General features: G+C 49.4%; 1 protein-coding gene across 1 annotated transcript; it reads right to left on the bottom strand.

The window, feature by feature from the left end:
- Positions 1-35: 35 nt before the first annotated feature.
- On the bottom strand, positions 36-25,349 carry snrka (SNF related kinase a). Its single transcript, XM_040164213.2, has 8 exons — positions 24,988-25,349; positions 23,600-24,313; positions 11,481-11,622; positions 7,099-7,311; positions 4,254-4,388; positions 2,937-3,141; positions 2,730-2,839; positions 36-2,640 (listed from the first exon to the last, which is right to left on the bottom strand). The coding sequence occupies exons 2-8, from the start codon at positions 24,276-24,278 to the stop codon at positions 1,548-1,550; spliced, it is 2,577 nt and encodes an 858-aa protein (XP_040020147.2). The 5' UTR covers positions 24,279-24,313; positions 24,988-25,349; the 3' UTR covers positions 36-1,547.
- Positions 25,350-26,365: the final 1,016 nt, after the last annotated feature.

Genomic DNA, 26,365 nt, shown 5'->3' on the forward strand with positions numbered 1-26,365 from the left:
CCCTCGCTGGAAAAAAGAACAGACGAGACGACGTGTGAGACAGTATTCCACATTTTATTTTTGATATTACCATAGCTATATGCAACTTCTGACGACAGGTGTCAACTACAGAATAATACACTTATTTCTGCCGGTTTCAACTTTTTTTTTCCTCCCTGCTGCTTTTTGGTCCAGTAACATTTGAACGCCCCCCCGTGTCACTGAATGTCAGACATTGAAACACATGCACGTCGTTCCCCTGGATACAGCGGAGTAGGACGACCTGACAGGATGAACAGGCGTAGGTTTTTCTTTACAGTAGTACTATCTATCAGAAGGCCGGGTCACATGACAGCTCCTCACCGCATTTACAAACATTTACATTTGGTTTTTAAAAAGAACAACTGGGACACGACCGACGAACGGAGACACAGAGATATCCTTTTTTTTCTGTTCAGTCCCACGTGGTTGTTTTGAGGCTGCACACGTCTGGAATTAAAAAAACAAAAAGCAGAACCTAATAAAAAGGTTTCTGTACAGCTGCAGCACAGCGAGGAGTTTACTGCCGTCCCTCCATCGCCGGCTCCTTTAGAGAAGTCATGAGCTCGATTCTTTTGATTCTTTTCATTTGTCTCTCTCTCACACACACACACACACACACACACACTTTTCAAGCAGCAGATTGCGGCGAACAAAAATGTACACATTTTTAAAAAATAAACTTTACTTTTCGACATACTTTATATATACATAGTGCGCACGCTGCGCCCACGTGCACAGTAAGCTTTGGGGGACACGTGGGTGCAGGTGGGACTGAGACATGGGGGGACAGGAAGAGCTCGTGTTAGACATGTGGTCAGCAGTAGTTGATGCATGATGTCGCTACCAGGAGTGCACCACAACCCCCCCCCACCGAGGAAAGAGCCCCGCCCACAAAGGAGCCATGGTTTGACGCTATTGAACGGATTGTCGAAGTGCGACGTGGATCTAAAAATTAAAAACTTGCTGAATGGATTCAGAATAAAACCGCAGTCCACGTTATAATCCGGCTATAAGGGGAGGGGGGGGGGGGGGGGGGGTCAGCTGCCTGCTACAGTAAAGCACTGAAAATGTTCCAATAGTTCATTTGAACCACAGTATAGTACGAGTACCACATGAGGGCTGTTAACAGGGGAAATATTTCAACAATACAAATGTCATCAAGTATGGTAGTAAAGTTGTAAATATAAATATGACAAATGGGTCATATTTGTGGAATTAAGTCAGAACCTTTCTAGAAAGTTGAAATATTCAGACTTTCTTCTCAAAAGGTGCAACTTAAAATATTACTTTTTTCATAAGAAATGTGAGTTTGACATTTTAACTATTCTTGGATTATTACAATGACCTGTTCCAAACTTTACAACCTTAACTCATAAACCCCCGGCGGTACTCGTAGCGTTGCGTTTTCCATCAAACCAAAGCGTCCTGAAGCCGCGGCTCCTCCCCACATCCACCTGTCGACAGGAAGCTGGAGGCGGGGCCGGGGGGCGTCGCTCGGCTCCGACGTGCTGAGGGACGGAGCCGCGTCAGATGACCTGGCAGCAGCTGGGCGGAGCCGAGCTGCAGAGCAGGCCGTCCCTGGAGCCCCCCCCCCGCCGGATGTTGACGGAGATGGTCTTCTCACACAGAGGTAGTTGAAGAACGCCGCTCTTAAGAGCGCTCAGGTGGCTGTGAGCGTCCCTGGCGTGCGGCGGCGCTTTGCGGTGGTGGTGGTGGGGGTGGTGGTGTGTGCGAGGCAGGGCGACGGTGGTGGGGAGGGTGATGGTGTCCAGGCTCCCAGGGGAGCCGATGCACATCCGCCAGGCGGATTTCTCTTGGATTTTCACGCTGCCCGCTGGGGGGCCGCGAGGGTCTATGATGAACTTCCCCCCTCCGCCTCCTCGCCCCCCCCGGCCCCCGCGCTGATGCTGCAGCTGGGAGCTGAGGACCAGGCTCATCAGCTTCAGGCTTTCCACCAGCTCGGTGGCGCGGCTCGCCGCGCGGGACGAGCGCGGCAGGGAGCCGAGGGAGGGGGCGCTGGTGCTGCTGTTGTTACAACAGCTGGAGGGGCTGTCTTGCCCTTTGCCGCCCCCTCCTCCCCCGCCTCCTCCACCTCCTCCCCCATTATCATCCCCTCCCGGAGGACTCCCCCTGTCCGGAGCGGAGGCCCCGCCTCCCTCTCCGGGCGGCTTGCCCTGCCCGGCGCTGCTGCCTCCCCCGTTGCCCCCCGAGCTGCCGGGCGGCCCCTCGCTGCTGTCCCTCCTGTTCCATCCGTAGCCGAAGCCCGAGTCCTTGTCCAGGCGCCGGCGGTGGCTCTCCGAGTCGTCGTCGCTCGTCTCCGAGCTCGAGCACGACGACCCCCGGCCTTGGCTCTTGCGGCGGTGGTAGCGCTTCTGCGTGGGCCCCGGCGACGTGGAGGCGGCCATGTTCATCTTGAGGCGGCTGAGTTTGGGCGGCAGGCCCACGTCCATGTCGAAGTCGTCGTCCGACTCCCCCTCCTCCTCGAAAATCTGGTTGAGCACGGGGGCGCTCTTCCTGGAGGTGAGGCGGTTGGTGATGGAGGCGGGCTTGCGCCTCAGGACCACCTGGGTCGGGAGGGGGGGCGGGTTCCGCTCTTCCTCCTCCTCATCCTCCATGACCCTGAGAATGGATGAGAGCAGACAATCGGTTCTCTGGTTCTGTGATATCTACTCGTCATAAACATGAATAACAACACCGCTGACTCCCACCTGAACAGGAAGGGGCGCTGCTTGGCTCCTCCAGAGGTGGATGGCGCGGGGGCCCGGCTGGGACCGGATCCGGACATGGGAGTGGGCCCCGAGGCAGCAGCACAGGCTCCCTGAAGGAAGCGTTTAAAAGTGAGAAAGGAAGCCGCTGGGTACAGGATGTAGAAACAGTGAAAAAAGGAGGTGTGTGTGTATGTGGGGGGGGGGTACCTGAGCCGGCTGACCCGGGGAGTCGGTCACCATGGCCTCCTCACCGCGCCGCCCCAGCTCCGTCAGGCCTTTGGAGCGGTGTCCGTTGAGCAGGTTCTCGGCGCTGCGGGCCGGGGACTGGGGGCCGCCGGCGTGGGAGATGGAGGACGCTGCCAGGCTGTCCTCGATGTCCTGGTGCATGTCCACTCGGGTGGGCCACGACTGCCTGCAGCGTTATAACGGAGGGGGGTATTTCATCCATTTATTACTTATTATTAATAAGTTGTAGGTCACACAACTATAGACCATTGGGCCCAAACCAGCAGAGAAGAAGCCCGTTGATATGCAGCATGTAAACAGTCATAAAACCCACATTGTTCCTTTGGACTGATGAAACAGAGGCCAGCATTGTTTGCGGGTCACTAATTTGGGTATAAAGAAACGTCTCCACAGCGCCCACTAGGCCATTTCCCCCCCCCCGATGTCCCATTGACTTGAAATTTAGCACACAGGTGCTCTAAAAAAAACTCCTCTTGTAAACTCTGTGCAGATTGTCACAAAACATTGTGTGGATCTCATTGTTTAGAGAAGTTATGGAACAAGGGGCTTAATCAGGCAAGACACATAACTTCCAAATTACTTTGTCACCAAAATGGTAAAAAATTGCACACACCCTAATTTTTTATAATATTTGAACAATAGGGGGCGCTGCAGGTAATCGTGGAATATCTGCATTTTTACCCAATTCTTTGCTTATTTTATCCTTTTGTAAAGTTTGTAAAAGACCAAACTCATCCCAGAGATTAATGTCTATTCTCAAATTTGTGTGATCTTTAAAAATGGCATAAAGCTTGAAAAAAATATTAAACTACGTGAGCGCGGTGGATTCAAGGACCCGTCCGTCACTCCTTGCAGCTTCAACCATTCCTCCAAGAATATAATGGAGGAAACACGAAACCCTGGCGGATTCTTCTCAGATTTGTTTCACCACCACAGCTGTGCCTCTGAAGCCTCCTCACTTCCTTATTTGTTCCTGTTCCTTTTAGAACAGTGCACCGTCCTGGGGGAGGAACAATGCTTGGCAAGGAAGCAGAGTGGAGTACTTGGAGAGCTGAAGTCCGGACTGCGACGCATCCTCTTAGATTCTACATTCATGACTCCTCTGTGTAACGCTTTAGTGAATGAGGTGACCCCCCTCTCTGTGTGCTCCATGCAGGCGGAGCCGGACACAAACTCGTGGTGACAATGATTACTGAGGGAATAAATCCGAGCAGTGATGGAAAGCTCTGAGCACGAGGAAGGTCGCCCTCTGGCTCAAATACAAGCGCGCTGCTTCACCTGAACACGGCCTTGATGTTGCTGGGGCTGGAGGAGCGAGTCTGCACCTCCTTCTCCTGCTTCTCCCGCAGGATCCTCTCGGCCAGCAGGTAGTACGTGGCGGTGATATGGTTGTACTTGTTGGTCTCCAGGGCTCTGAAACAACACGATCACAACGATTACAAATGGAAAACATGAGGTGGGTGGAGGGATGAGCAGTCTAGCAAGGTGGTAACAATGATAATAATACAAACATCAGACGAGTGCTGGATGAGACCATTCATAAGAGTAACGCTTCTACATCCTAGCAGGCAGCTCAGCTTTTTTTTATTTGGACGGTGGATTGATGTTGTGTACAGCTGTGGTAGGGTATCTACATGTCAATCACAAGGTAGCCCCGCCCTAGAGCACACGCTGCTTTATGATATAATTCATTACATTACAGGTCATTTAGCGGACGCTTTTATCCAAAGCGACTTGCATTGCATTTCTAACGCATGGCTGCCCCAGGGAGCAGTCCGGGGTTTGGTGTCTCAGGGACACTCGGGGTTCTCTACTCCTGCGCCGCGTCGCCACATTCACTCTACATGGACCATCATTTAGAAAATGAATCATGCCGTATTGAAGAAGACTTTGAACTATAGCGATTGGGACGTTTATCTCATGTTTACAATGTTTACTGGGGGAATACATATAGGGGTCATTTTCTCAGACTTTACATTTAAATTCATTTTGCAACCGCAGTTGTCGCCCCCTGCTGGCCAGTAGAGAGAATGCAGGTTTAGGACACTTCCAAATCGGTTTCAGCACAGGCCTTGTTGTCGCCTTGTTCAGATGTCGATTCATCAGAAAATATTCTTGTGAAGCACTCCGAGGAGTAAAAAGAGGCATAGTTCTATTTCTACAGGAAGCCTCCCCTCTGCATATCAATGGCACTCCTGCCCCCAGCAGCCGTACACGCTGGAAGAGAGAGAACATTTATGGAACGTTACAGTTATTACCGCTGAGCGGTCGTAACACGTTATGGGTCCAATAAATCACTCAGCATATTTCTGTTGGTTCACACGTGGTGACCAGGTCATGATGACTGGTTTAGTACACCAACTGCTTTTGGTTTGTTATATTAATATATTATTATATGCGGACACTGCTCCAGTGTCAAATGTATAAAAGAAATACTGGACAAAATGTCGTAGATTGTAGAATAGTGGCCTTTAGATGCCATAACTGGAGAGAAGCTTCAAACACTTAACAGGGACTCACGCTGCTTCTTTAGAAGTAGACCGTTTTCTTAATGTTTGTGAAAAACACCTTTAAAAAAATAAATCTATCACCAATTAGCTGCTGATGTAGTTTGCCATGAGTGTAAACTCACACTTCCAAGTCCCCCGCTGACGAAAGCCCTCGAGCAGCACGTACATGTGAAACACTCGCAGAACGGGAACTTTCAGAATTTCACCTTCCTTTTATGAAGAAATGTGGTTCCAGCTCTTCTTTCAATCGAGGGAGGGAGGGGGGGCACAGCTGTTTGAGTGGCAGGCCGGGGGCATTGTGCGTTAATACTGCCGCTCTGAAGCCGACAGTGAATGAGAACCTCTGAGAAGACTCTTTGTGTCACACAATGTGTGCAGGAGGAGACAATGTAGCACCACCCCCTCACACTGACACAGATCCATCACAGAGTGATGCTCCGTGGGGGGGGGTACGGTTTGAACACTCCCCGTTAGTGTGAAGACGGAAATACGTGTTAGTGGTAGAGTGAGGGGGGAGAGACGGGTGCAAATGGAGCACGTCGACTCGACAAACGGGTTCAGACGGGTCGGGGAAATTCTGAAAATACCGATTTTCTAAATGGGATATTGAACCATTTCAAAATAAGATGTGTCCCTTCTTCAAAGTGGACTGATTCGGGGGTAAAACCATCACATCTGATGCGAGGCTCCAAAGACAGAAGTCTCCATAAGTTGAACACGCTGACGCTCCTCGGGGAAAGAAATGTGTTATTAGAGCCTTTAAGGGGAAACAGAAAACCATGAGGCCCGAAGTGTTTCATGATTATTCATGTGTTTTTACATTCCAAGCATCTGTACTTTCTATCTTCATACAAGTGTGAGCCTGCATGAACTGTCGAACCTTGCTAGTATCGGTATGTTGTGCAACACGCTATCAAAGTAATCGCAGGTGGCTGTAAGCGGGCTGCAGCTCTCACAGACTCATGTGTGTGAACTTCATTTACAGCTGGTGTCACCAGATGATTTGTGTTTGTTCAGGACGGAGCTGTTGATCGTGCTGCCGTGTGATTACACGCTGCTGACAGTGTCAGATTTTAAACAGATAAACAGCCTTTTAGAGCCCTCTGTGACCTACATGCCCCTCAGCTGGTGAGTCGCGTACACACGAGAGCTGAATCCAAGTAGAACTGCATATTTCTACTGGATAGCGTGTGTGATGTGCCCTGCTTGGTCTGCACACATCCACTACAGATAATAACCGGTCTCATCTGCATAGACCTCGCAGTTTACCACCTGCATTTCAACCAATTACTTCTGATTTAACATAAATTGCGTTTTGGTCTTAGAACTCGTGGATAATTATCCTCCATCACGAGCAAACATGCACCATGGCCTCCGCTCTACTCCTTCCTCGCAATCCAAAGTTTGGGTGATTTTAATGTCAAAATGAAAGAACCTTCATGAGCCGTTTTGACCGACCATGAAAACAGCTGCAGTTCCGTTTGAGGCCGTCACGCTTTAATACACCTGGCAAGGGGCCGAGGAGGGAGAGCAGCATTAACGGCCACACTGTGTGTGTGTGTGTGTGTGTGTGTGTGTGTGTGTGTGTGTGTGTGCAGCAGGCAGACACTCACTCCACTATGGCCTCTCGGTCGGCGATGTCCCCGAGCACCATGCGCTGGATGATGCTGTTGTGTTCCTCCTCCGACAGGTTCTTGTGTGACACCAGGGGGGTGTTGTACTTGGTGGCCGGGGACGGGTCGACCCCCTGCAGCCAGGCGTCGTTCTCAATCTCCTCCAGGGAGGCCCGTCGCTTGGGGTCCCTCTGAAGCATGCTGTCGATCAGACTAGAGCCGCGAGGAGACGGGAGGACGGGCACGAGGAGAGAAGAGGGAGAGAGGACACACTTAGAAATGCGGCTGGATTCGAGGGGACACAGAAATTCTGTCTAATCATTTCACAGCACGAGCGACGCCTTCGTCTTGAGGACCCCAGGAGCATGCTGGGAAGTACCCGTGTTTAACAACTGCTTCCCAGGTGCTTGAGGTGCCCCCCCTGCTCCGCTGGCTGAAGGATGTCACAGCGACTGACAGCTGACTGCGGGGCCCCTCTGGCACCTTAACAGAGCGCAACTCTTCCTGCAGTCCCTCTGATCGGAATTTTTTTTCCAGAGGATTGGTTGTGCGGGTAAAAGGAAGCAAAACTCCCACTTGTCAACATGATATGAATGAGACTCCTGAAACTGACAGTTTCACTGCCTTTGCAGTTGCGGAAACAAGTGTCTGCTGGAGACCGTGTCAAACTTAACCCGAGCATCCTAAATGCGACCCGGTCCATTAAAACACTGCTGCAAGGTTCGTGTCTGTCAGGGAGTGAAGTACTGAGAAGGCCTACAGGTGTTTCAGAGCGATGCTTCTGGTACTTCTGGTTCTCTCTGAGCTATCAAGACATTTTGGTAGATGATTATGATTAACTGTAAATAAATATGTGCAAACACTTCGATTGGCAGAATTAATACTCAAATGTAGATTTTCTGATTTTAGACAGGCTTTCAGACCGGTAAATGGCAGCGTTTGTGACACAGTATCGAGAGCACACGCAGTAGTGACACCCGAGCACCGCGGAGCGACCAGGTCCTCCTCTGGCGAGCAGCGGCCCGACCACGCACGAGAAAGGAGCACAGTTTCCGCTTTAATTCACTTCAAGCCATTTAACGAGACTCGTGGCCCCCGTTTCAGCTGGACCGGGACTTGTTGGAGTGCGACCCGGCCAGTCGGTGTGGATACAGAGCAGATGGAGACAGACTGGGGGGGACAGAGCTGAGGATGTGGAACTACAGCTGGTCAGCTGGCAGCTTAAAATCCACACAAATGACACAGTTGAAAGCTTAGATTGCAATTTAATAGCATTAGATGGGATATGGAGTCTAGTGGGAAGACTAATATTAATATTAATGGGGGGGGGGGGGGGGGGGGCATCATCCAGAGGTAAGCCATCTTTGTCATCTGCATAACAAGACAGCTAGATGACGGACAGACGGGGGGGGGGTGGGGGTAATAAGATTGAAATGGAAAAGATTTCATGAGGGTTTTTAACATGCACAAATCTGTCCGTTAACTGGTACCGCAGGTTGACCCGAACCCCACAGTACGACACGCGGCTGGTTGTGGACCCAAACCCACCCACGGACAGACGATAGCGGAGGAGCCCTGGCGACCGAGCCGCCCGTCTCTCATTTTGGGATTCACTGAATCCATTTTCTCTTGTTGCCAACTGCGTCCGATCCTCGGGTGTGTTTCGCGCCGTGCTGGCAGAGGACCACGGGATGGAGGATAAGAGGCGGGGCCGAGCAGCGCTCAGCGGGCTGTCAGTCATGCTGCGGATTAGTCAGAGCGGGTCGGGCTCCCTGAGGAGGAGGGGGGGGGGGGGCAGTATCTGGAGTCGGCCCTGATGGCGGCCGTCCCTGCAGTGCTACCGAGTTGTTTGGACAAACTCTGACTGACATGGCATGTATGCGTTCGTATGGAAGTGATGCTGGTGGTCTGTAGCTTATTGTTTAAGCGCTGCTACAGAGCGGTTTGCACTAAACAGGCGCCAAACTAACTATTATTTCAAAAGAAGGCCAACTTGCTCACTTCCTGTTTCAAAATGAAATCAACAAGCAAGAGGACTTGTTTACTTAAAAGACTCGCCAACGTTGAGTCGGGTATGTTTTGTTGACCATTTATCGATATCTATAGATATGTAGATATGTATATGAGTCAAGTCAGTCATGTTCTGTCCTTCGCAGGTGGTCTTCCATTGCCCCCCAGGGTTTTTATGAAAAGTACCATCTTGATTAACACAAGTGCGACACACATCTCAGCCTCTCTGAGCGACGCCACAGAAGCTGGAGACACAAAGGGAAAGTGTCGCCACACGCCGCGACGCACCGCGTCTTACAAGCAACAGACCGCCCGCTGGTGTCGCCGCGCGCACGCTGCTTCACAGCCACGCAGGCAAACTTGGCACCAAAACAGGCTGGGTGGTGGAACAACGGGTTTGGGCTGGCAATGGAGCGACTGAATCTCTGATGTGTGCGAGACTAAATACGGAGGAGGGGGCCGAGTGCTTGTGTGCCGTCCCGTGTGGTTTGTAGGGGGACGACAGGAAGCGACGGAACACCGTGTTCTGTTTTGGAAACAAGAGCACAAATAGTTTGGAATTGTGGTGGGGGGGCGGCGAGGGGGGGGGAGCAGGGGGGTGTCTAGAGGAGAGGGGTGCACAACAAACATTGTTTTTATAGAGTCTAATCCCCAGAGATTCAAATCAAGGATGACAAAAAAGCAAGGAGGATAGCGTGGCATCGCGTGTGCGAGCGGGGGAATAATGAGTGAATTGAGGCGCGTCCCCCCGGGACGAGAGTAGAGAGACATCCGCTCACGTAGAGCCGAGGCACAATCACAAACACTCGGGTAGAGAAAAGCGGCAGCCAGGACACAAAAACGTGGCCCTGACGAGAATTTATCCAGAGTGTGAGTCCTTCAAAACAAAATGACCAGCGAGGACAAACTGTGACCTTTAGGTGGAAAACCGAGACCGTTTGAAAGCCTTTACTTCTCTTAAGATACACAAACCGTGTTGTCTCTGCAGTGCCGGCCCCCCCCCCGGTGTCGTTCGTCGAGTCCCCCTTCGGTAACTGAAACCAGGCCGTGCTCGCCTTATTTTCACATCATGGAGAGCCAGGTGAAGCCACGTAAATGTAGCGCCGCAGCATCAAACTCCCCCAGACCTGTGACACGTGTAGATTAACCCCCCCCCCCCGGGAGGAACGCTGCCGACACAGCAGGCGACAAATAGCCCATCAGATTGATCACAGCTGCTTCAGCTTAGCACTTCAACTCAGTGGCGTCTCTATCGGACCCGCCGGAAATGAGCCTTTATTTCCTGTGTCTAAAAATACTCAGACAATGTGGGAGACGGAACCGGCCCTGATACGGACTCTGATGCCGCTGCCTGTGACTACTGCTCATTTCCCCACGGCCTCGATCTCCCAAAGCGAACACCAGCTTCTCCTGACTTTTTAAAACATCTGTCTGATCGGATCCACATTCATAAACACGATATGTGCAACAGTTTTCTTTTTCTTTTTTTTTTGTCTGAGCTACTAAATGTAATGCGAAGATACCAAGTAAGGTATAAATGAGGTAAAGTGCGGACACACAAGGGTCCGCTTTTTGAGTGTGGCACCAGAATACTTTGATTCATTCTGGCCACATGTTGGAAGCCGCAGCGCTTCAACACCTGCATTATGAATTAGGGATTTACCAACTCACATGGCAGATTACGATGCCACTGATTTATCTGCCCCATCGCTCCCTCTGGCCGCTGGCCTGGTGTTTTTACTGTGTGCAGCTGCACTGTGCTGCTCTGCAGCTGGCCTGCTCCAACTGCTCAGCTACTGGAACAAACTGGGTCGAGCTCCACAGGTGGGAAGATCACTTTAAATGCTGCACTGATCGGAGGGTTATGACAGCAAACAATGACATGAGAGGGTGGAGCTACTGTGAATGGAATCAGGAATTTCTTGGGAGAACAAAGGAGTGAAAGACAAAAATCCAGAACATCTCACCAGACAACTCCAACCTGTCAATCACAGCCAAGGGACATCATTTACTAAATCAATTGCTAAATCACGCTCTATTAAGAAGACTTGAACCTAGAGATTAAGACCACAAAGTCACATTTACAATGTTTACTAAGGAGAGAGGGGGGGGGGGGTATGGCTGCAGATTCAAATCACGGTATTTTGGCCGGTGAGTTAGCTTGGTAGCGTGTTGGCATGTTGATGCTGCGACACGCGTGAGACAAGTAGCTACGGCCGCTGCGGCCTCGGCGATGAGCGGCAGCAGTGGTTGTGGGATGCGCCGGTATGAAGCCGTGTGAAGAATACGGAAATTTGAAACCGGCTTATCAACTCAGATCTGGTATCTTATCATACGCGGCGCTGTGTGAATGCTGTGGGCGTGTCACTCACTCTTTGCAGGCGCTGGAGACGTGGGCCGGCACGGTGTATTTACAGTCCATGATCATGGTGAGAGTCTCGCTGTCGTTTGCTTCCTGGAAGGGCGGCTGGCCACACACCAACATGAACAGGATCACGCCGAGGCTCCAGATGTCTGAGGCACAGGGAACCAAACGCAGTCTGAGTACAGGTGTGCTGACGGACCGGTTCATCGTTGCAGCGTTTTGAATCAAACAACGTACACACATGACAAACATTTGTGGAATACCACGTTCTTCCTTCGGGATTTGAAACCCTGTCAACATTATAGGAATTATCAGTCTATTAATTCTATTAAGAATATAAGTCTATTAATACGCTGCTAGGAACATCTCACTTCAGACACATTAGGACTTATGGTACTTTTTTAATGACCGGATGTTGCAGTTCTGTCCAACATACCTGTGAAATCTATAAAAAAAAAAAGAACATTTTAATGATCTCGAAGTAAACAAGTGAAAAAGTTGATTCAGATGAAACATCTGCGTTCCCAAAGTGTAAATGTGGGTTTGTTGTGAGTGATCATGGATTATCTAAACCGTGTAGGCAAACGCAAATGATGTCAGTTCGTAGGATCAGGCTTTGCTTGAATGCAGATCTGGGCGGAGCTTAAATGAGGCATAAAACCGTTCCCTCCAGGTGTTACCGACAAATTGCTATTATTCAGGGCGATTGGTAAGACGCTGCACTGCGACCGGCCCCTGTGAATGGTGTGAACGCTAGTTCCTCATGAGCAGGTGTGTGGTGGCTCCAGTCATCAGTGTGTGAATGACAACGTGTGGCGTTGAACCCATTTAGTCCGACCGATCCCCGGTTCAGACTTTGTGGGTGTGTGGATCAGTGTGCGCGCTTATTATTCGGGCTGTGAATTATGTCATCTGTTCAAGCGTAAAACCCAGAGGCAAAGACTGCTGCTACAGACGCGCTCTCCTCTCCTCCTGCGCTCAGAGAGGGCGACTGCGATGGAAAAGACGGGAGACCATCGGTTCCTCCCCGTCCGCTTTCTCCCGTGGCATTTTAAGCTAATTCTGTCCGCTCACAGCTGGAACGGAGAAGCTGTCGCGTTCACATTTCATCGGAAGTCAGCGCTCTCTCTGTCACGCTAACACGGGCGGGTGCGCCAACAGTGTGACGAATGTCAAGTCAATTTTCCTGTGCAAATGTGAGCCTAATTCAAGTGTGCGTATACGCAGGGCCAGTTGCATCCTGAGAAAACAGACTGTCAACATGCAGACATACACGCGCACACACACCTTGTTACAACAGTGTGAACCAACCTAAGCGCGGCCTCCGGCATGTAGCCACGACAGCAAACGCCTCCCTGTCACTACTTACAGAATGTAGTGCCAGCGGACACAGAGGCAAGTACTACTTCTAAACAAACTAAAGTACTTATATACCCAGACAACCACGTGCCAACATCCGTGGACGCGTGTTCAGCGGTGATCTACAGCCTCTGGCTGAAGAAAAACAAACTCATTGGCTCCAGTCAAATACTGGCAGCTCTGATGTAATCACTATGAGGAGGATTCTGCGTTCCAATTAAGCTCAATTGCACGAATACCCTCAACAATCAATGTGGTTGGGTGATGAAGCACGAACCCCCCCCTCAAAAAAGCGACTAAACGTTTAATTGCAGAGAGTGAATTGCTTTCCGCCAGTCTTGGCTATGCTCAGGCCCGGCGCCAGCGCCGCAGGTCTGAGGTCTCAAAATGTGATTCCAATAAGTGAGAGTGGAGTGCAGTGAGCTAGACTAAAGCGCGTGCTTACAGAGGAGCATTAGTTTCTAACAAAAAGCTTCGCTGTATTGACCCAAATGGGCTTGGTTTGTATTTCACACCTGTGCTCCACCATCACGGTCGACCACTCCATGGCTCCTTTGTCTCAGCCAACATCTCCCCGGGAGGGGAGATGTCCCTGAGGCGTGTTTTCCCATGTACCCGTGTCCTCGCGGCGGTATAAGCACCAGATGCAGCGTGCACCAGGAAGCGGTCCGGCTTGTCTTGTGAGAGCAGAGTCTCCGTGAGCAAGATGGTGTGTGTTCACAGAGTTCCTCTTCTCTGCTTGACTCAGTTGGCATTTTGTTTCTGAGCGTGGGGAAAATGGTAAAAAAGGGCATTGGGCCCAGCGGCTCGCTGTCTAAATACATCAATTTGCCCTTTGGATATTTTGTCTAAATACATCAATTTGCCCTTTGGATATTTTGTCTAAATACATCAGTTTAAATAAAGCTCAAGCTAATGGACCCAAAGTTGATGGAACAACCGGTGCAATATGTTTGGACCCCTACCAACTGTCCTCCAACCTGCGCTGACGCCGGCCTGCCTGTTGTCATAGAGACCGTGGAGGCAGCTCCTGCGAGCAGCAACGGACCGTCCAAGCTACGCTGTAGTGCATATCACACTGCAGCTGACTGCACGTCCTGAGGAGATATCAAATTTGCATTTCGCAGAACTTCCTGGGACTCCTTTGTCAGGGGAGAATTTGTTGAGGTGCATCCTTCACACCCGAAGGCAAGAACACCGAAATAAAGTGGATATGTGAAAGTACAAACCGCTACACGGGAAACATATCTGACTTCAAACCAGATTCAGCCGGAAGCCACAAAGATACTGAGAGGTGGAGACCCACAGCGTCCGTCCCTCGCCTGCCCTCCAGTCACCAGTTGTGTCTCGCTGAGGGGGACAGCGGTGGCCGCTACGCCGAACATCCGCACAAGCCGCCTAGTGGACGGGTCAGCCGCTGGTCCATCTGGGGCCTGACTCAGGACAAACTGGCACATGAAAATCACTTGACTTTCTGGCCGGGCAGCTGGGTACCGAGCGGCCCTCCACTGACCCGTCGCATCACAATAATATATCATCGTTTACTAGTGGTCAGGTCACGGTTGACAATGTTCACTGAGGGAATAAATCGAGAGAGAAGTAGTCATCTTTTCATACTTCTATACAAACAGAGGAGTCACCTCTGGTCAGTTTAGAGAAAGCCGGTCGGAGACACTTGAATTGGCTGATAAAGCTACAAAGAAACCAACGTAGCCAGAAAACATAATACAGTATGTATCCACAACAACAATCCGCAGAGACGTTAATCAAGCTACAGATGCAATGATCATTTCTCCCAGCAGGCCAAGCAATCTGTTTGTGTTGTGCGACCGTCAGATAAACATCAAGAACTCTTTGATCACTCAGAACATCCCGACTCTGTCCCGTTGCCCTCACAGCGTCAGTCTAACGCTCAGTCTAATTAAGTGTAAATGCCATGAATTTTTTGTTTTGAATGAATACTCTCATCTGCCTGTCGTGAACATCTGTTTTGCTCCTGATGTTCGTGGCTGTCTGGCTCTGAGGGCAGCAGGAAAGAAATCCATAGCTAAAAAGCTCCCAGAAGGACTACAGCAACGTGCTGCAGCATTAGCACCTCACTGCCCACCCGTTGTGTGGAGCATCCTTCATATATTTGTGCGCGGGGACGTGTCATGGAGCATTGTCAAGCTACCGATATAAAAGTGGAACTTTTAAAATTACGTTGTGGTCTATTTTACGCTAATAAGTCAAATTTAAATATAGAGCCGATGTTTTACTGCCTTGCTCTCTCAACAATGCCGATGCAGATAAAGGGAGCTGATTGTATTGTATTCCCACACAGACTTCAGCACGTGGATGATGGGTTGGACCGTAGGTGGAGCGCCCCGAGGTGGCACCGGCCTTTAATCGTGCTCAACTTTAAAGCCTTAATACAATTAAACAAGTGATCAGGAATTCCTCTCCACGGTCAGCCGTGAAATGGGAAATGATTAGACGTCTCTTTGGGTCAGGTTGTCAACATGTTAATTTCTTCTGTCAAGGTGGAGCCTCAGCCGTAGTTTACCGGCTTATTTATAATTACATGAAGAAATGCAAATGCAAATGATCATTGGGATGTGGGTTTTAAAACCCACATCCCAATGATCATTTGCACTTTCTGCATCACTGTGCATCAGAATTGAATCCACTAAGGTATCGTCATGGTTACTTAGCGACAGGGTCACAAAGTAAGTTACTAAAATAACTATTTACAGCCATCTTCTATGTAGGAGTGGATTGAAATGTTCCAGTGAGTTGGGAGAGCAGCAGAATTAAACTAACCACTGGCTTTAACGTTATTACTTATTAACACACACACACACACACACACACACACACACACTAGTGGCAGGTGGATGAGAGCGCAGAGAGCCCTCAGGGTGACAGCTGTCAGATGTCACAGACAGACATGCAGCGCTCCATGTGCAGGAGACTGCAGGTCTACTGTGGCATTATGGGAGCGCTGCACACGGTCACCATCAATGAGTCCGTATCATCCAGTCCTCATCAGTGGTGTGTGTGTGTGTGTGTGTGTGTGTGTGTGTGTGTGTGTGTGTGTGTGTTGGTGCAGCCGAGATCTGTTTCATTATCAATTAATCGGCTGACAGTTTCTTTCCTAATTGCTCGCTCGCCCCAATTGTTGTTGCAGTGACGGCTAAATCCCATTTGGCATTCTGAGATTGCTTGTTTTGTCTGAGAAGCAGCAGAGGAAACCGTCGAGCTAAACACGGTTACAAAAATACAAAATGTATTACGCTGTCGGTTTCACTTTAGGCTTTCCAAAATGTTGCCCGTCCTCAATTGGTGATGGCAGCAAGTCCCTGGAACGAATAACCCAAGAAGACAAAGAGCAGTCGGGTCCTCGGAGGAGACCAAACCAGCATCGGCTGGTTCCCCCCCGAGGCGTCTCCATGTGCTAACTGCGCTGCAGCCCGTGTAAACATGACTGCTGCGAGCGTGCGTCTGTCGGCGCGTGACCGTCACCGTGAATTCTGAGGGCACAAAATCCCCGCTTTAAAATCACAACTTCAAAGAACAGCACGGCCTATTTCTCAGCCTCCATTCAGCACTTCTTTCTCACTCCATGACTCACTTTTTCTGCATTCAATGCTCTGCTTTTGCTGCTTCTTGTTATGATGTAAAGTGATCGGTGGAACAGGGTCCAAAAGTGATCGTGAGGACATCTCAGAGACTGCTGAGGACACCAGGAGACAGCGGTTGGCTCCTAAAACAGAGAGCTGGTGCAGCCCGGGCCAACTTAAAACAGAGTTCTGTTACAATATTATGAAGGCAGATCAATGTCAAAATACGAGAGCGCGAATGAGGTCCACGCGCAAATCAAACATTCCCTCATCATTTTTTTTTTCTTCTCTCGCAAGGAGTTTTTCTTTTCTACAGTAAATGGGCGAACCCCGTCATCGTCGTAACTCTACATCTAATTGGACCAAAGTAGCGAGTAGGGGGCCAAAAACCAGCGTTACCAAGTCTGTCAGGAAGCAACCACGTGTGCAACAGTTATTCACAGACCCAAGTGGCGTCTCATCAACATCTATTTTTAGGCTAAAGTTTGGATGAAAACTCTATTCCCATCAGCCCTCCGGTGACAGCAAACTAGGGCACACCATTAAGAAAATGACTCCAAGATCTAATTAACCAACGAGTACATAATTACTCACAAGCTCTTCCTCGAGTCCTGTCCGACAGCCAGAAACGCACGCGCATTCTGGCGAGCACTGTTGCAGATCGGGCCGACGAGCTGCACCACGAGCGCGCTGACTTACAGCTTAGGCCCCGGCGCTTTGGGCCGGCCATCGACGACGCGCGTGACTTGTCCGTGTCCTGCAGCACGCTACTCGGGCGCAGCATTACCCCTGCTGGTGCTACTCGGGTATCGTCCAGCGCTTTGCAGTCAGCTTATTGGTCTGTTGCTGCTACGGTCCCATAAATATAAATGCATTCAATCAGTTCATTTGAAAGTTGTAAACCTGCCCTCCTGCTCTGCATGCGGTCGCTCCGCTCTCATAGACCGGCAGGCAGCTGCAGGTCACCAGTGAGAAGCACCCGGGTCATTCTCTATGTGTCCATGTCTCCAGTCCATGTTGATCCCCACGTGGTTCCAGTAGCTACCGTGTGAATGCTGTTTAGAGCCCTGATGGGGAGGGAGAACCTTGTCTCGCCGTTGAATGATGAAATGTAGGTTGAAAGCACTTTGAGTGGGCGGAAAACTAGAACGTAGTCGCGGAGGGAGGACAGGAAACGCAAAGCCACAGAGAGACGAATGCTCTGTGTAAGGAATCGCACAAACACGCACAAACGCTGGCGACAAATCCGGCTCATTCAGGCCGATCCACTAACCGGTGACAGGGCCATGTGACCTGCGTGTGCTTTGTGTGGCTCACAACAAAGTAGAAATGTGATCGAGACATGGCTTGGTGATATCTGGAGTCCCCAGTAACAGGAACCCAGCAAGCGCAAGTGTTGGCTGTTTTCCATGAAGACACCTGTCAGAGTTTTGTCCCGAGCTGGAGGCCAATCTATACCGTATAAGATGCTGATGTCAACATGTTGTACACATAGTCACTGCTGTTAAAACAAGCAGCTGTAGAAAGCTGGTAATCTGGCCAGATCTTATTAACGTTGAAGTTGTACCTCCACGAACTTTCCACACGCTGTCGTGTTTGTGATTCTAAACCAGTTGAACAGCATTCTCAGTGAAGCCAACCTCAAAGCCGAGACGCAGCCCGGCCTCAAGTTGATCCTGACTACAGCGCATGGCGACGCGAACTTACTGCCCCGCACAGCGGCCTGTGCTTTTCCCCCACCACGAGTCTATGACTATGAGCCTGCACTCTGAGCTTCTCAGGGAGGGGGAGAGATGGCAAAAGACCTTTAAGACACACATCAAAAAGAGCGCTTCTCACTCCAATTCAGGAAACATTGCCTGTTAATAATGTGGAACGAGGTCCAGCAGCAGGGACAGAGAACGTCCTCATGTCTCCAGGCCGAGTGCACAGAGTTCCCAAACACCTGTCACCCCACTGCTCCGTGTCCCTGTGTGTCCCTCTGGAGCATGCAGAGCTTTGTCTAATCCGCAGCAAACTGACTGACAGCTGACCGTTTGCTCTCTCGGTAACAGCTCCTAAGTAGGCCTCAATCCTTCCCCGGCCCTGGAAATCACTCACTCACTTTTGTTTGTTAGTCAGGTCACAGGTTTTACCATGTATCACCGGAAACACACATAAGTGTAATAAAAAGGAGGCAATCCGAAGTTGGGAAGAGCGATGCTGATGTGTGATGTGCACTCACCATCAGGGGCGACTCCTTCTGGTTGCATACAAGTTCATGAGAAACTGACTCTACTTCTCGCAGAGTTATTCCCTCAGTAAACATTGTAAACGTGGCTTTATGGTCTTAATCTCTAGTTTCAGGTCTTTTTCAATAGCGCATGATGGTCCAGACAGTCATATAGACCATAAAGCAGGGCGTGCGTTTAGGGCGGGGCTGTCTTGTGACCACAAAGCGCCGTCGCTACGTCACTCGTTCCCATTCCACGTTTGGTAACTTTTCAACAATGGTTGCAAAAGGGAAAAACGACGGCCACAGGGGCTCCCTGCACTGTGTTCAACCGTCTGCTCTTTTCTTATGAAATCCAGTCAGGCGTACCCATGAAGAGCCCAGAGTTTCCCCTACCATTATATCGGGGGGGCTGTGTGGTTTGTATGAAATCAAACCAGTTTGAGCTGCAACTAGGAAGCAGAACAAAGTGCTTCGTTGATGACGTCGGTTTGAATTTGATCTGGCGTTCCCACATCCCCCTCGAGATGGAGCTTCACTGCAGGGCTTCTTCTCCTCACGGGACGGACACACACACACGTCGCTCTGCAGTTTAACCAACTTCACAGGCCCACAGTTTCTCAGCCACTTAATTAAGACCGGAACACTATTCAGTAATTCTAATCACAGTTTCACTGCACTTCCATCGTGGCCAATGAAGGGAATTGCAACGACTGAAACTATTAATGGAACCGTGGTTGCAGACGTGCTCAGCCCCTAAGAAGGGGACCGGAGAGAGAACCAAGGGTGAGGATCACCGTGCAGCAGGACTGGACTTCTGTTGTCAAAGGGTTCTTCACAGCCACAGAGTGGAAACTGCTCATAGCAATCAGAGTTCCAGTGATCAAAAGGTTTGAGACAATGTATACAAAGGATGTCCGATGGTTAAGTGCACGACAAAGAGGTGACGATGGTCATCCCATTAACATGGTAAAACATTAAAACAGATATTGATGTATCGTATGTATGTAACGTATCGGGCCGGTACGAGCATTAGCTGGGAATAATGGCTCAAAACAAAGAATTGCTATATTTATTCATTTCAAAACCGAGGTGCCAAAAAGCTAACATTGTTTTACGCTTACGTCTAGGATTAGCTAATAAAGCTAAAATAATACAACTTTTTTAAAGATGACACTTGACATTTCAGTCAGTGTGAAAAGCACCAGCAGAGCATTCCGGTTGGCAAAGTGTACTGAAACAAAGGACCCGAGTGACGAAATGTTTCAACCAGTTTCTCCCACGAAGCTCCTCGTCAGTCTGACATGCTGATTTATGCCACACATGCTTATTTGGATGGAAAATAGTGGAACGCTGTTTAACGAGAAGGTGCATGCGTACATGTGTGCGTGCACGCACATCTTTCCATCCTGGCGGCTCACAACGAAAAACCTCGGGCACCAAGCGAAATGCACTCAACGATAAATAAAGGCACCCGGAGGTGTGGGATCGGCTTTGTGCTGCACCCACAACCCAACCTAGAGACATAGAGGAGCACACAGCGCCTCATTCCACTGCAGCGTGCATTCATTCATTCATTCATTCATTCATTCATTGCAGTCACAGAAGCACCGAACCGCTGGCTCGTAGCACTGCTGTGCGCCGGCTTCCCTTTGAACACGCGACATCACGCAGACCCACCGGGGCAGATACACACGCATAAACATTGAGGCTCAGCATGATAACACTCACACAAGTGTCACACTCTGTCTCTTTTGGTTTCCATTGGATGTTCTCTCATAAGCCAGCAGGGCCATACAAGGCCTCCTGTGAGCCTCCTGTGAGCCTCCTGTGTCACATGACTGGGATCTACAGGCCCACGAATATTAGGATATTAGGGCGGGGGCTTTTAATAATCAATTCATTCTTTTAGTTAGTTTGTTTTAATTCAAAAACAGAACTAACCAGATGAATGCACCTTCCCGTTAAACAGCGTTTTAAAAAACATTCAAAAACAGAACTAAGAAATTTACAGAGCAAAACATCTGAAAGACGTTGCTATTTGAACATCCCGGAGCTGTTAAAGTAATAATAAAAAAATATGGACCAACACAAAACACATGTAAGCTTTACAGCTACCAAACATATAGGCTTTTTTAAAATTCTCACAATCAACTTTTTTTATACTCAAACATTGCGACTTATTGAGCTCCGACACCGTTTTACAAAATGTGCCACCATTGACTGAAAGTATTCATAACCCATATATTATAATAGTATAAGGATTAGCCATATCATATTAGTTTATCAAATATTATTCTGAGCCTCTGAAAAGGGGGATGACTGTAAAAACGGCTGCAATACCTTAACTGTTAACTTGTTGTTTTTATTTATTAAATTAAAGCTGTCCACTGTTCAACAAATGTTAACGGCTTCAGGAAAAATTGCAAAATAAATGTTTGACCGTCCAAATACTTCTCTGTATATAGTTTCATAGATCAAGTGAAAACAGCATGACGTTTATTCGTGCCGTTTTCACCAGTGCCATCATTTGATGGTCCATCCACAAACCCGGTCCTGCTGACCCGCATGTCGATGTGTCCTTGGGCAAGACACTTAACCCCGACATGGCTCCTGTGGCTGCGACTACAGTGTGTGGATGTTAGTGACTGATGGGCAGGTGCTCTGTGTGTGGTTCTCCTGTCATCAGTGTATGAACGGGTGTGAATGGGTGAATGTCATGTAGTGTTAAAGCGCTTTGAGTGGTCGGAAGACTAGAAAAGCGCTAAACGAGTACAGTGCATTTACCATTTATTGCTTCAAAACAGCAGCCAGGAAGCCAAACACAAGGTGCTTGATTACAATGTTGACCAGAACAGACAGCTCTTCAAAATATCTTAATACATTTTGCTGTCAAAGTTCACCAGATCTAAAAATGTACACCATCTCCTTCCAGGAGAGTGTGCCCCAGATGCTCCACCCAGGTGCTCCACCCACCAGAGGCTGGAACGCTTCCTCCAACCGTAATTCCAGTCCACAGGAAGTAGAGGCCCAGCGGAGAGACCAGCGGCTCCACATACATACATACATTTTTAATCTGGACAAATAATCATAGTTCCATGAAAGACAAAGTATTTGTGATCCAATCACTCAATGGGATCACTAGAATACTCAAATAGGACACACACACACACCTTGCAGGATACACTGCTAAAACGTTATGCCCTCGATGTTGTCAACGATTTCCTGTGGTATCAAAAATCTGTGTTTTTTAAAGGCTCTGTATCAAACCCGGATGGTCCAGTGCTGCAGGAGCACAGAGAACGGGGCCATTGGGGGCTTCAAGCCCTCTCAGCACCACAACAACTGCACAGCCAGGAAGTAGCCCCTCTCTGCCGAGTGCACAACGACGGCCCCCACAAACGGGAGCCGCGTACATGCAACGGCCGTCAACGCGGCCTTTCGGCGCAACCGGCCGCACGCCACAAAGTCGCGAGGGGGAAGAAAAGACGCGGCGGCTCGATGCACAGATCCCGTTGGAATGAGGACTCGAACTCTCGGACGTTGACCTCTACCGTTGGAGGGGCCACGTATGGCCTGGAGCATGTACGCCTTTGACAACGAAGCCCATCCTGGAGGCTCGATACCCGACCGAGAGGACGGCCCGCAACCAACTTGAACCCGGGACGCTTTTGAAGAACGGGTCATTAAATAAGAGGCATCGTCCCCTGACAGCAGCAGGGATTCAGCGAGGGACCCAGAGTGTCTTTGCAGTCCGCTTGGAATGTTGGTCACAGCATTTGCGTTGTTCACAGAGGAGGAAGAAAATCTGTTTTATGAGTCTTTCCCTAAATGGTAACTGGACTTCAGAAATTACATTTCTCTTTTAGGTCTAGTTCTTGGTGAGATTGACTTTTTTGAGGTTGGTGGGACACAGTTGCTCAAAGAGCAATACTGAACAGCAATATACCGAATTCCCAGGCCAGGGTCAAACATAGTATATGAAGGTACTTAGGATAGGTGTGTGTGTGTGTGTGTGTGTGTGTGTGTAAAGGTCAGAAAATGAGAAAAGTTACAACGGTTTCCTCATTGCCTCTGCTGCACCTTTTAAGTTTGTGAGAACCAGGACAGAAACAGGAAATGAAATGCTTAGTCGAATGAATTAGACGGCATTTTCTATGTGCACAAACACCCCATGAGACTGATTTCAGAATCCTTTCAGCATTAACGCCCCGTGAGCAATCACACCGGCCGTAAAACAAGCTTAACTGGGCACATCTCGTTACCCAATTTGAGAGCTGGACTTAGACCCGTGTTCCTGCTGTCATTTAAGCTACCTGAGGGAGATATCATATTAGAAATGGACGGACACACATCTGTTTGTCTGCGCTCTGTCAAGCCTTGCAGAAAATCAATGAGCCAGTTAATTCAGTGCAATGGGACACCCGCTGACATCAGTGCTAGAAGAGCTGACCTTGTAGCACATGGCCCACGGCGGCTTGCAAAGCGATCAGTGTCAAGTACTGTTAGCGGCATGATGCTAATGGAACACACTGCTCGGCGCTCGGAACAAGTTCAACTCCAGCCCAAATAAACGCCATTGAGTTACAGCAAGGTGTGACAGGTGTTGGCCACACCGCCGTCCTCATTACAACCGTGTTAAAAAAGACAATCTGGGCTTTAATAGGAACGTTCTGTGTAGTTTGATGCCAGAAGCCTGCGGTCGGACACAGGGCCGTGCTTTTTCAGGGGGTGAGGGATTAAATGGGTGGACTGGACACCGATTTAGTGCCACGGGCAGCAAGCCCGGCATTTCCAACTTAAAACAATCGATGGATCACAAAGCGTGAAGGCATCAGACTGTCAGAAACGGGGGCGGAATCAAAGAGCTGATGCGCTCCATCTCGCTGCCATTTCCTAATTAAGAGAGTGACTCATTGCGTTAGCATTCACCAGCCTACATGTTTTGCATACCTACGGCTGGAGCATCATACTCGTCGCCCAGCAGGATTTCCGGGGCGGAGTACGCCAGAGATCCACAACTGGTCGTCAGCTTTTTCCCCGGCTGAAACTTGTTGCTGAATCCAAAGTCGGTGAGCTTGACAAGGCCTTGCTTCTCGAAGAACACCACGTTCTCCGGCTTGAGGTCCCTGTGCACCACATGCAGCCGATGGCAGTAGGAGATGGCGTGGACAATCTGGGCAAAATATTTCTTAGCGAGCTCCTCGTTCAGACCCTCCTCGTGTTTCATGATGTAGTCGAACATATCCCCTCCGTCGCCGAGCTCCAGGATGAGGTAAAGCTTGGTCTGGGTGTCTATCACCTCGTACAGGCGCACAATGTTGGGGTGCTGGACCAGCTTCATGCAGCGGACCTCCTGGAACAGGTGGCCCGTGGCCACGGTGTCCAGCTTGGTCTTGTCGATGACCTTCACCGCCACTTTCTCTCCGGTGAACACGTGGCGCGCCAGCTTGACCACGGCGAAGTGGCCGCGGCCCAGCGTCTTGTCCAGGTCGTACAGGCCGGCGATCTTGCCGTCGTAGCCCCGCTTGAAGCCCGCCATGGCTGGAGAGGGCGACAGGGAGAGGGGAGCCCCCACTGCAGGCGGGGGCGGGTTGGCGGAGTCGTGTGGGTCCAGCTTAGAGCAGTTCATCGACGGCGGGGGGAGAATCCCATGGTTCCAACTTCCTACAGGACAGGAAACAGGTAGTATACATCAACAAACACTGACTGACTCACACAGCTTAAGATATAAAGATAAAACGATACACAGTTCTATGGTTTCATCTCGATTTGAACAACAATAATAACATATATCGACCCACTGGCTTAATCACAGCGAGCACTAATAGTGCACGTTGGCGCATTAAAGCTCCAGACAGAGGAGGAGGAGGAGGGCTTGTTTTGACAGGATGGCTGCTGCCCTGAAGGAGGCTAACGTGTCCTGGCGTACTGCCTCACGCCGCAACAATAAACCGAGTTCCCAAAAATCGCAATAATATGCTTTCTTTAGTCGCGTGCATTGGCAGCTCTTTCGCTACCATGGCGGAGTTTGACAGTCGGGCCCGGCGGTCGCACCGACAACTTAGCGTTAGGCTAACGTTACCGGGGGGCTAGCTCGTTGTTCATTGATTAATACACGTTAGCTTACTAGCCGACTGGCGTGAAGAGCTTCCGGTCCTCCGCGTCAAAATGTCCCCCGCTAATTCACAAACCCAGCTGAGGAATAATCTCCTCGCAAATACAGGTAGCAGTGTAACAGGCGGCTGGCGGTAAGAGTACACGGCGGATTCACGTCACACACGGTTAGCCGTAGTTAGCATGTAGCAGGCTAAAGTTACTGTACCGCTCGCTCAGCTTACCTCTCCAGTTTCGCTCCGGTAGACATAAAGCACACGAGTCCGGTGCCGACCGGGTGCCTTGGCTCCTACGGGTGTTCTCTATTGAAGCTTACCGCAAACTGTCACGGAAGTGACCGCGGCACTCAGAGGGTGCCTATGCCCTGGGTGCGTCTGTAAAACGGGGCATCGCATCGGTGGTAACGGCAGCCCTAGTCGGTATCGTTGCGTCCTCCCAGCCGCGGCGGTGGGGTTGTGATGTTGCCTTCACGTGCCGAATAAAAATGTCGATGTTTTCAGTACCACCCGAGTTGGCCAGGATAGCCATGGGGACTCGTTGCACACCTGGTTGGCGATTATGTTCACTGTTAAAGGAAATGTAACTTGTTGCATTTCACGTTTTTAGTATTGTTAGAATCATTGTTCGTCTTCTCGTTGGACACGTTTGTTAGGTTGCATTCACTATATAAGGAAAACACTCCAGGCTCAGGGTTTTGTACGAGGACCACGGAAAGGCAGCACGAGCATCGCCAGCCGCCTTCAACTCTGACGTCAAACGTTGTCTTTCGATTGGGAAAGGTTGCTGAAGCGATATTGTATTTAAATTAAACAACAATGAATGGCTGTACGCTGTTTTTGACAAAGACATGCCATATTGGGGCAATATTTGTGTATCATGGTAGGAAACATGGTTTAAATGTGCAATTGATCGATTACCTGTTTGTGAGTTATTGGTCCTCCCAATAAATGGCATGGAGTGGCATCTAGTGGCGGACATTTCACTTGCTTTGAATACCAAAATCAACTTTCTTATAATTGCAATGGAGCCACGAGTTACTGTTGTTATTGTTATTATTGTTATTGACGTTTGTGCTTTTCCAGCTTAAAACTCAAATCAATTAGGTGCTTTCAATTAGTTGTATTTGATGATACAACAAAGGAGAGGCAATATGGGCAAAAACATTGTTTTTCCTGCACTGATTCATGAAGTTATTTACTTCTTTGTCTATTCAGGTCTGTGGATTCATCGAAATTCATTGAATGTAAGCACTGGATAATGCCTCATCTCAACATAACATTTCCACAAACTGGAACTGCCTTTTAAGCAGGTGGATGTGTGTCATTACAGTGTGTGGACTAATCGGGCAGAAAGTAACACCTCGCTACCTTATGTCATTTTTTTACTTTTGGGTTTTAAACGGTCAGAGACAATGTGAAATGAGCTGTCAGTCAAATAGGACTGAGATTGCTGATACATCTTTCTGAATGTTGCAATTGTTTGTGGATCCTAAGTGGCATTAATTGTGTCTTGACATTGCTTTAAATCTAAATTTATTTACGGTTTCCCTTTCTCAGTGCAGACCTGTCGTTTGTTTATAGAGCTATCACAGTACTCTTGAAG

Source organism: Gasterosteus aculeatus, chromosome 20, assembly GCF_964276395.1.
Source record: "Gasterosteus aculeatus chromosome 20, fGasAcu3.hap1.1, whole genome shotgun sequence".
NCBI classification, from domain to species: domain Eukaryota; kingdom Metazoa; phylum Chordata; class Actinopteri; order Perciformes; family Gasterosteidae; genus Gasterosteus; species Gasterosteus aculeatus.

Excerpts from the sequence above, each read along its gene's own strand:
- snrka (XM_040164213.2), bottom strand. The coding sequence starts at position 24,278 with ATGAACTGCTCTAAGCTGGACCCACACGACTCCGCCAACCCGCCCCCG. Across the intron at positions 3,142-4,253 it reads AACATCAAGGCCGTGTTCAG|GCAGTCGTGGCCCACCCGAG; the intron begins GTGAAGCAGCGC and ends ATAACGCTGCAG. Across the intron at positions 2,641-2,729 it reads CAGCGCCCCTTCCTGTTCAG|GGTCATGGAGGATGAGGAGG; the intron begins GTGGGAGTCAGC and ends ATCCATTCTCAG.